The sequence below is a fragment of the Eptesicus fuscus genome, chromosome 7, assembly GCF_027574615.1.
Source record: "Eptesicus fuscus isolate TK198812 chromosome 7, DD_ASM_mEF_20220401, whole genome shotgun sequence".
Lineage (NCBI taxonomy): Eukaryota > Metazoa > Chordata > Mammalia > Chiroptera > Vespertilionidae > Eptesicus > Eptesicus fuscus.
This window is the reverse complement of record NC_072479.1, coordinates 86,583,443-86,594,865: the sequence shown is the minus strand read 5'-3', so window position 1 is coordinate 86,594,865 and position 11,423 is coordinate 86,583,443. Positions and strand designations below refer to the sequence as shown.

Below are 11,423 nucleotides of genomic sequence, written 5' to 3'. Positions count from 1 at the left end.
GGTACGTGCCCATGACTGGGAATAGAACCCGTGATCCTTTGATGAGCGGGCCAATGCGCCAACCATTTAGTTGCATGACCAGGGCCCCACCTGCTTTACTGTTTAATCTTTCACTTGTTACAATGACAACCAAATCAAGCATTCCTTTCTACTTATTCCTTTTTATAACCATTTATGCTTGAAAAGATAATGCCTTGATAATGTTCTCCCAAAGCACATCTATAGTGTGCAACCTCTCTAATCGTTGAATATGCCAACAACTCCCTCAACCAAAAGAAGACCAATACTTACCATTAGTAGTTCCTGTAACCAATTTTGATACTCTTTCTGACCCTATCATTTACAAAGACTTGCTCCCTTCAAATTTTGCCTTTCAAGTAAATGTCATTAAGGTAGAAAAAGCCTCTACCCCCTGTTTATCACTAACCTCTGTTCTTGTCAACCATGACAAAACTGAATTTAAGTCTAAGACCTAGCTCTTCTTAGTCCCCTCATTATATACTTCAAAAAATGTATACAATATGAGAAATAAAAAGAAATATGACCAATTTATGTAGAATTTATCTGTCTATTGGCTGTCAAGAAGACAGCTTTGGACCAGTATGGGCACATTTTCACCCTGAATTAGAGAATTTTTTTTCTCTTATACCTATGAATCTCTCTATCCTATGTTATAAAAAGCCTGTGGTCGTGATGCCCTCACGCCATAATGACCAATCACCAGGTGGCTGCGTGCGAGGCAGACATGTGTGGGTGGGTGGGGCTGCGTGCGCGGGAGGAGCATGCAAGTGGGTGGGGACTTGATGCTGCATCCCTGTGGGCACCTGCGGGGACTTGACCAGGAGGTGCATTGGGGAAGTCCCACGTGGCGCTGGCCCCACAGGGTGGGACTCTGGGACTCGGGGAGTCCCACGTGGCGCTGACAGGGGCTTGACACTGCGTTCCCGGGGGTGACGGCAGGTCTGGGTCTTGTGCAATTTTGAGGCGCATGTGGGTGGGCGGGGCTGCGTGCATGGCAGGGACTTGACTCTGGGTCTCATGGTGCCGACAGAACTTGACACTGCATCCTCGTGAGCACCGGCCCAGACTCTGACAGGAAGGAGGAGGGAGCTGGATACGTGCACCCAAGACTTGGCAAATAGTGATATTAACCCTTTACACTTGCTTGCTTTTTTCTCGATTCCTTTATTCTACTCGGGATTTAATTTTTTAAATACCCCATATTTTACAAAGAGCAGCAGTAGAATAAAAAACTGGAGTTTCATTTCATACAAACTTATTTATTTGGATTTTTTAATATTTCAAATTATTGATACATTCAATACAATTCGACATACAAGCTGCTACCGATGCTAACCGTGTCGAGTCACACTTGACATCCGAGTGCAAAAGGTTAAAATATTTCTTCTAATTAATTCCCTTTCAATGTGCATGAATTCATGCACCAGGCCACTAGTCTATATATATCCACACACACACACACACACCACTCTTGGAGGGGTGGCTTGGGTACCACCTGTTGACAACATTAAATGTGGACTTACTGTATTTGTAACCAGGCTGCCAAAGAAATGACCTGAGAAGAAACCCCTAAACATTATAATGATAAGAACTAAAGAATTACAAATATCAAAAAAGCTCAACATTGTTTCTAGAGGTGGATATGAAATAAAGATTCATTTTCTAAAATTATCAGACAAAAAATATTTTAACTGAACTAATTTGAAATATTTACCTCCATTATTATACTCCATTATAGAAGGAAATGGATAACATATATATTTATGACAATAATCTTATTTTAGGAAGTTTTAAGGAGGAAAAAATATCCCTTCATGAAACCTTGTCAAATTAAAACAAAGTGTGAGGGATAGAAATGTTTGTGAAAAGTATGTCAGCCATGATTTTGGTCCAGATGTTTTATTTCTTATTATGTCCCTATTTAACTAGTAGCAGATTCAATATAATCACAGATGTGAGTCAATGAACTGATGAAGAGAAAGCCATTATACTGTATAATTATTTTAGCCATTTCTGGTTCCCTCCCCCCTCCTTTCTCTAATGGCCTATTATATACTCTCATCAAAAATAAAATTTGTGCATCTGGGAGAAACTGCAGCATGTCGTGTTTGGTTATGTTTACCTTTGAGATTATTTTTCTTAACTGATTCTGGATTTTGAAATGTTTTGTGTGAAATTAAAGTTGGGTAATAAAATGGTAAAACAAACAAAACAACCACACTGTGGATTAGAAAGTTGTCCTACATAAACCATTAAATGTTGCTTGGAACTTTGTTGGAACAAAAATTGAAGCATTCAGGTCTTACTTGTAGTTTTACGGATGGAAAGCAGATGAGTTTGGTACTAGATTAGAATTCTAAATAAGGGCTTTAGCTATCAGTATAATACTCCCAATTGTTTCTCAACAATGTATCTTATTTTGCTGAAACATGCTTTTATTTCTCCTCTACCCTCTGTACATCCTTTCCTTTTACACAGTCTGTATCCATCAAAGTATTAAAGCCTGTTTTAGCTATTTCCAAGAGAGCTATTGGGTTTTTGCTAGAAACTTAAGTTTATTACTAAGGTTGTAATTTTCATTTACTACTTGATGAAATGCAACAACTAAAAAAAAATATAATACATTCTCACTTCCAAAAAATAACACATTTTTAAAAACAATGTTCACTAAGTAATTGACAATAATGTCAACTGCCTCTCATTAAAATTTCAGTTTGCGGAGGAAACCAAGATGGCAGCATAAGGTAAACACCTATACTGTGGCCTTGCACAACAATTTTAAAACTGCAACTGGAAGACAGAGCGGACATCGTCCAGAACCACCAGAAAGCTAGCTGAGTGGAAATTCTACAACTAGAAGGAAAGAGAAAAGGACACAGACTCAGAGGAACTGTGGAGGTGCAGAGACCCGTGTGCGTAGAAAGGGTGGGCGGCTGAATACGCGGCTGGCTTACTCGCAGCGCACAGAGAGGGCGGGCAGCTAACGCACGGCTAGCTTTCTCGTTTGGGAGGAAAACAAAACCTCCTGACTGCACTGAAATCCAGCTTCGGGTGAAACTTTGGGTATCAGACTCATTCAGGGAGAAACTGGACTGTCTAGCAGTGGGCGAAACTCAAGAGCAGCCTTCTTCAGAGGTGTGCGCAGCCATTGCTGCAGGACACGGAGACACAGGGCCCTCGTAGGGCGGGGCTGATGGGAAACCAATGCTGTTTGCTCCACCCTGAGACTCCGCCCCATCCAAGCTGAGCACAGAAGCCCTCCCAGTGGCTAGCTTTCTCCCTCGGGAGGGAAACAAAACCTCCCCACTGCACTGAAATCCAGCTCCAGGTGAGACTTTGGGTACTACACTCACTCGGGGAGAAACTGGACTGTCTGGCAGCAGGCGAATCTCAAGAGCAGCCTTCTCTCAGAGGTACGCACAGCCATTGCTGCAGGACACGGAGACACAGGACCCTCGTATGGTGGGACTGATGGGAAACCAAGGTTGTCTGCTCCACCCTGAGACTCCGCCCCATCCAAGCTGAGCACAGAAGCTCTCCCAGTGGAGACACTGCTGATCCTCACAGCCAATTGGTCTGGAGGTCAACTCCCCCCAGTGATACCAACAACAATCAAGGCTTAACTATAACAAGACTGTGCACACAGCCCACAAAGGAGTGCACCAAGAGTGTCCACATCAGGTAACTGGGGAGGCTGAGCTACTGGGCCCTGCTAGGACACCTAGCACGCAAAGCAACTCCATCAACTCAGGGAAGCAGCTAAAATGTGGAGACAAAGAGGCAGGCCACAAGTGAAGGAAATGGAAAAAAAGTAAATGACTGGATATAGAGTTCAAAACCACGGTTATAAGGTTTTTCAAGAATTTCCTAGAAAAGGCCGATAAATTTAACGAGACCCTCAAGGATATGAAAAAGGATCAACTATAAATTAAGCATACACTGACTGAAATAAAAAATATACAGAGACCTAAAAGCAGATCAGAGGATTGCAAGAATCAAGTCAAAGATTTGGAATACCAAGAAGCAAAAAACACTCTTCCGGAAAAGAAAAAAGAAAAAAGAATCCAAAAAGTTGAAGCTAGTGTAAGAAGCCTCTGGGACAACTTCAAGCGTACCAACATCAGAATTATGGGGGTCCCAGAAGAAGAGAGAGAGCAAGATACTGAAAACCTATTTGAAGAAATAGTGACAGAAAACTTCCCCTACTGGGTGAAAGAAATAGACTTACAAGTCCAGGAAGCACATAGAACCCCACACAAAAGGTATCCAAAGAGGACCACACCAAGAGGTCATAATTAATTAATGACCAAGAGCAAGACCCTGCGCTCTTTCTTTCCAACTTGCTGGGCATGATGGCTCCCGCAAAGAAGGGTGGCCAGAAAAAGAAGGGCCGCTCCGCCATCAACAAGGTGGTGACCAGGGAGCACACCATCAACATCCACAAGCGCATCCACGGCGTGGGTTTCAAGAAGCGTGCCCCTCGAGCACTCAAGGAGATCCGGAAATTTGCCATGAAGGAGATGGGGACTCCAGACGTGTGTATTGACACCAGGCTCAACAAAGCTGTCTGGGCCAAAGGAATAAGGAATGTCCCATATCGTATCCGGGTACGTTTGTCTAGAAAACGTAATGAGGATGAAGATTCACCAAACAAGCTGAATACATTGGTCACCTATGTGCCTGTCACCACTTTCAAAAATCTACAGACCATTAATGTGGACGAGAACTAATGCTGATGGTCGAATAAAGTTATACAACTGCAAAAAAATAAAAATAAAAATAAAATAAATAAAATGCCAAGAGCAAAAGACAAAGAGAGAATATTAAAAGAAGCAAGAGAAAAACAGTTAATTACCTACAAGGGAGCACCCATACGATTGTCAGCTGATTTCTCAACAGAAACTATGCAGACCAGACGGGAATGCCAAAAAATATTCAAAGTGATGAACAGCAAGAAACTACAACCAAGATTACTCTACCCATCAAAGCTATCATTCAGAATTGAAGGTCAGATAAATAGCTTCACAGATTTAAAAAAAAGCTAAAGGAGTTCATCACCGCTAAACCAGAATTATATGAAATGCTGCAAAGTATTCTTTAAGAAGAGGAAGAAGAAGAAAAGGATAAAGATAAAAATTATGAACAACAAATACGTATCTATCAACAAGTGAATCTAAAAACCAAGGAAATAAAAAATCTGATGAACAGTATTAACAGGTGAATATAATAGAATCAGGGGCATAGAAAAGGGAGTGGACTGACAATTCTCGGGGGAAAAGGGGAGTGGGGGGTTTGGGAAGAGACTGAACAAAAAGTGTTCACCTATGGATGAGGACTGTGGCGGGGGAAGGGCAGAGGGTGGGATAGGAACTGGTGGAGAGAAGCTATGGGGGGAAAAAGAGGAACAATTGTAATAATCTGAACAATAAAGATTTATTAAATTAAAAAAATTAAATTTCAGTTTGCACATTCTGATTCCTTGGGATATCTTGGGAAAGTGCTATATTACATTGTTGTTGTTTTTTCATCATATTCCTTGATGAAATGTCATTTCACATGTGTTCTTAATTCCTGTAAAACTTTATTTTCTCTTAAGATAAATGTAGTAATATAATATTTTAAGTAGAATGAGTATTAAGATAGATTTAAGACTTCCATTAGTATAGAACTGATTAATAGGAATTTCATCCCCCCTAAAAGAGCAAGTTTGTTTGCTTGTCAAATTCTGTTCAGACCGGAAGATCTAATTTCTGGTTATTCTTTTTTAAAAAAATCTTTATTGTTTAAAGTATTACATATGTCCCCTTTTTCATCCATTGACCTCTTCTAGCCTATCCCTGTCCCCCACTCCAGGCCTTCACCACCCTATTGTCTGTGTCCGTGAATTATGTATATATGCATGCAAGTTCTGTGGTTGATCTCTTTAAATGGTCATAATGTTGTATGATTTTCACAATTTATATTTTTATGTTTTATTCTCAATGTGTGCACTGTTCACAAATCATACAGAGAAAATTCGTTCTTTGCCATTAAATGCCCTTTTGTATGTTTATTAGAGTTCTCCTGAGAACCCTGAGGTTTATTATAAAGAATTGATTTATGCAATTATGGAAGCTGAGAAGTCTCATGATCTCCCGTCTGCAAGCTGAAGACCCAGGAAAGCTAGTGATGTCTGAATTCAAATGTCTGAGAACAAGGGGTGACGATGGTATAAGTCCCAGTTAAGGGCAGGAAAAGACCAATGTCAAACAATAGCAATCAGGTAGGAAAAAAACAAAATTCTCCCTTCCTCTGCTTTTTATTCCATCCAGGACCCCAACAGATGGGATAATGTCCACCTACACTGAAAAGGACAATCTCCTTTTCTGGGTCCACCAATTCAAATGTTAATGTCATCTGTCAACACTCTCACACACACTCAGAAATAAGGTTTAGCCAGACATCTAGGTACCCCATGAGTCACTCAGGTTGACACATAAAATTAACCATTACACTCTTGTTTATACTCATATTTACATTGTTTCCCTGGGTCTATGATAACTAGAACATCCTGACAGGTCTCTCTTGCTTTCTCCTGTCTCTATTCCAGACTATTCAGAGAGTAATATTGTTTTTGAAATGTAAGTCAGCTTTTATTACTCTTTTTGCTAAAGACCTTGTAATTTCTTCCCATTTCAGTATGACAAAAAGCCAGTCCTTTTAATGGCGTCTGTCTCCACATGACCTAGCTACCCATTTGCTTTCCCCTTTGCTTCTCCTCTCACTTTCCCTCACTCCATCGCTCTATGACCTCTGGTGTCATTCACATCCCACACATTCCTGCTTGACATAACTGCTTGTTATTCCTTCTGCTTGTCATGCTATTCCCAGTCTATTCATGACTAATTCCCCAACAACTTTCTCCAAATGATTTCAAAATCCATTGATGATTCCTGCCCGGAGCAATTGTTAAAATTGTAGATTGAGGCAAAACCATGATTTTCTATTTCTGTCATTTATTGCATATTTATTAGCTGGCATCCTTCCTTAAATAAGAGCTCTCCTGCCTCCTCACCTCCCTTATACTTTGAGTAATATTATGGACACATATATTCTGTTTTTATTCAATACTTTCTAATTCATTATTGGCTTCATTAATGCTTAAATCTCCCTAAATTTGTCCAGTATCGCTCCCTTCAAGCTGGCTTCTTTGTCCTTTGAACTAGTCTCCACAGTCTTTGAACATTGCCTTGCTTTCTGAATATTGCACCCCCGCCAAAAAAAAAAAAAGAGAAAAGACCGGGTCACTTTGACCTCCCCTGTCTCAATCTTGGAATCAAAGATTTCTCCAAGAACTTCTAGTTCATAAAATGGTGCATAAGAGCCGCTATCTAGGGATTAAGTGCCCTTGCCATCAGGGTATCACTGATCTTTTTTCTTTAATATATATATATATTTCAGAGAGGTAGGGAGAGGGAGAGAGAGAAAAAAAAACATCAAAGATGAGAAAGAATCATTGATTGGCTGCCTCCTGCACGCCCACACTGGGAATCAAGCCCAAAACCTGGGCATGTGCCCTGAATGGGAACCAAACCATGACCTCCTAGTTCATGAGCCATGCTGGCTGGGCGTTTCTTTATTCTTAAGCGCTATTTACATTAGTTCTTTACCTACACTATATTTTGCCAATTTTTTTCTCTCATTTTCTCATTTGTCTTTTGTTAAAAATGTTTTTATGTATGTTATATAGTATCTGAATTTTCAGTTGCATTTTGTCAAGTTAAGTTCTCAGACTTGCATTATGTAAAACTTCACCTATGTTTTCTTCTTGCACTGGTGTGCTTTTTTTTTTTTTTTTTACATTTAGATTTCTAATTCATTTGGGATTTATTCTGGTGTATGAAGTAGAGATCCAATTTCACTGTTTTTCCAAATGGCCAGCTAGTTAGTTGTTCCAATTTCATTTGATTAAAACACCATTTTGACATGGCACATATATTTTGTGTACTTGTATTAATTTCTGAATTTTTGTTTATTGCATTCAGCTGTGTCTACTTTTGTGCCAGTACCATAGTGGTTTTTTTAAATTAAATTTATTGGGGTGACACTGATTATTAAAATTAAATAGGTTTTAAATATACAATTCTATGATACATCATCTATATATTACATTGTGTTCCCACCACCCAAAGTCAAATTTTCTTCCATCACCATATATTTGACCACCTTTATCCTTTACTACCCTGCATCCTGCTTCCCTCTGTTAACCACTATACTGTTGTCTGTGTCTACGAGTTTTTGTTTGTTTTTCTTGTTTGTTCATTTGTTGCTTTCAGTTTTATATCCCACATATGAGTGAAATCATATGGTTCTTAACTTTTTCTGTCTGATTTAGTTTGCTTAGCGTGAGATTCTCAAGGTCCATCCATGTTGTGGCAAAACATAGTATTTCATCTTTTCTTATAGCTGAATAGTATTATATTGTATGTATGTACCAGCTCATCTTTATCCAATCATCTGTCGAAGGATACTTCAGTTGTTCACATGCTTTGGGCACCATGAATAATGCTGCCATGAATATTTACTTTTGTCAAGAGCCTTAACTGAAGGAGATAAATAATATCATTTTATGAAGATAAATAATATAATTTTCCCTATGATGAAAACCATAAAATAGAGTGTGAAGACAGTAAAAAAATATAAAATAGAGCTTAAGAGGCATAAGATAAGGCCATACATTATATATCCAACAGTAGAGTAGATAGAGACTATGGGCAACAAAATATTTGAAAAAATAATTTCTGAGAATTTTCCAGAAATAGTAAACATTAATCTACTTATTTAGGAAGATCAAAATAGCCTGGCCAGGATTTTTTTTAAAAAGGAAAAGAAATCCACATTTGGTCATATCATTTTGAAATTGCTGCATTCCAAAGGAATAAAAACAAAAATGGAAATTTCATTATGAAACTGGCACTTATAAGTTAAATACCATTCCAAAGTGACAAAATTAACAGTCTGACAATGTTGGTAAAGATATGAAGTAATAAGAACTTTTATAATGAGCTATTGAAAGTTCAATCTCTTACCCAAAAATTAGAGAATGATTTGATATTTCTTAATAAAGAAATGTATGGCACACAAATCTCTCTTCTAGAGAAATGGTACACAGGTTCACCAGGAGACATGTATAAGGATGGAAAAAATAGCACTGTGTGCAATAGGAAAAAAAAATAGTCCAAATGTCTGATGTGAGGATAATTCACTAGTAATTTTTATATTCTTACATAGTGAGATAGAATGTGCAGAAGTGGAAAAGAATGAAATACATCTATATCATGTACAACCACATACATAAATATTTTTAAAAGGCTTAGGGAATACAGCAAATCACAGAAGACAGCAAACAATATAATACATTCATATGAAATTGAAAACAGTCAAAATGCAATAATATATTGTTTGGAGATGGAAAACTTTTTTTTAAGCAAGAAAATGAGACCTGCAGGGGGCAGAATGTACTGGGGAAAGAGCACACAGGGAACTTTAAGTGTACTGATGTTTCTTATGCGATGTGGTCATAAAAGGGTGTAACAAAAACATGATTTATACTTTTATTTATAATATACTAGAGGCCTAGTGCATGATTGAATCACGCACGTGTAGGGTCCCCTACATGCTTTCGCTTTTCGCGGTGGAGCTGGTTGCCTGTCCGCTGGTGCACCAGGCCTTTCAGAAGCCTCCAGCTCGGCGTAGGCTTCTGAAAGGCCTGGTGCCGGAGCAGACAGGCACCCAGCTCCCCCACTTTTGATGGTCCGCGGCCGCTGAGGGGGGCTACCCTGCGCCCCCTGTGCCTCTCAACGGCCGCTGAGGGGGGCTGCCGCGGACACCTGGCTACCCTGCCGTTGAGAGGCGCAGCTGGGTGTCCGCTGCAGGCCCCCTCAGCGGCTGTGGATCTGGCCGTTGAGAGGCACAGGGGGTGGGAGTCCCGCCCCCTGCGCCTCTCAACAGCAGGGTAGCCCCCCTCAGTGGCAGCGGATCCGTGCCTCTCAATGGCCAGATAGGCCACCCCGAGTCCCACCCCCCAGCATCCCGCAGCCCAATCGTGGGCGTAGCAGAGTGATGGTAATTTACATGTTACTCTATTATTAGATAGGATTACAAAACAATAAACAGATACTTTGTAAAATATTATTAGTTGATGGGCCATTCTGCATTAACTCTGCATCAATTGGCACACAGTCTACCCACTTACACTCCAATTCAACTTGTGAACATTTGCTTTGAAACATGTATTTCATGAATATTCACTGGAACACTTTGTTAGGCTCCCGCAAGCTCAAGCTTCTGCCATTTGTTTGTAATGTTTCTTAACATATTCTATTGCTCCTGTCAATTCTATACATTTTAGTACTGGGAGCTCTAATATAATGTTATACGACCCCAATACAGAACGATTTGCTCTAGAAAACATGATTTACATAGGCATACTTGTGCTCATCTTTCTTCCAGTTTTTTAAAACTAAGTTTCTCTTTCTTTAAGTGGTAGGTTTCCATGAATGAATGAATAATAGAGTTTCAGAAACTTTCTAACACCATGCCTACAACACAATCCTTTCCATTCTCATCAGGTAATAAATACAATTTGGTTTATTCACATATGAGCAGATTCTAGTGGGATATCTGTTTCTTTTTCTACTAATTTTATGACCACTTAGAAGCAACTCAGTCCAATATGCCCAAAGTGGTGAGCTATACCTTAATTTTATTTACAAATCTCTTTTGTTAGAGGAAGAAAAGCCATGAGTGATGGCTGAGAACTTAGGAATAAGCAAGCCAAGATTCTCCCTAGAGGTGTCAGAGGAAGCTCGGCTCTGCTGACACCTGTTTTGAACTTGTAGCCTCCATTCTATGAGATGATAAATTTCTGTTGCTGGCAGCAGGTCATGGTGGAAAATGCAAAGTAAGATTATTGAAATGGGTTCAAATGTGTCAGTAATCCGATTTTGTAAATCCTTTTGTTTTGTTTTTTAAACACAAAGTTTGTAAAACCCACACCTAAGGTATACTAACATAAAAAGTTTGGAAATAAGGGACATTTTATTCTGAAACTCTCAGTCAGTATGATGGCATCCCTGCTCCCAAAATACAGCAATTTCTACTAAAAATAGCCAGTTTGGCTCAGTAGATAGAGCATGGGTTCTCGGTCTGAAGGGTTGCAGGTTCAATTCTGGTTAAGGGTCCATACCTCGGTTGCAGGCTCAATCCCTGGCCCTAGTCAGGGCACATGCAAGAGGCAACCAATCAATGTGTCTCTCTCACAATGATGTATGTTTTTCTCTCTCTCTCTGTCTCTCCTCCTCCATTGCATTCTCTCTCTAAAAAAAAAAAAAGAAAGAAAGAAATGAAAAGAAAGAAAGAAA

At 39.5% G+C, this 11,423-nt stretch overlaps 1 protein-coding gene across 1 annotated transcript; it reads left to right on the top strand.

Annotated features, from left to right (window-relative positions):
• Nucleotides 1–4,373: 4,373 nt before the first annotated feature.
• Nucleotides 4,374–4,783, top strand: LOC103304375 (60S ribosomal protein L31-like). Its single transcript, XM_054719322.1, has one exon. The coding sequence runs from the start codon at nucleotides 4,374–4,376 to the stop codon at nucleotides 4,749–4,751; it is 378 nt and encodes a 125-aa protein (XP_054575297.1). The 3' UTR covers nucleotides 4,752–4,783.
• The last annotated feature ends 6,640 nt before the right edge of the window (nucleotides 4,784–11,423 follow it).

Excerpts from the sequence above, each read along its gene's own strand:
- LOC103304375 (XM_054719322.1), top strand. The coding sequence starts at position 4,374 with ATGGCTCCCGCAAAGAAGGGTGGCCAGAAAAAGAAGGGCCGCTCCGCC.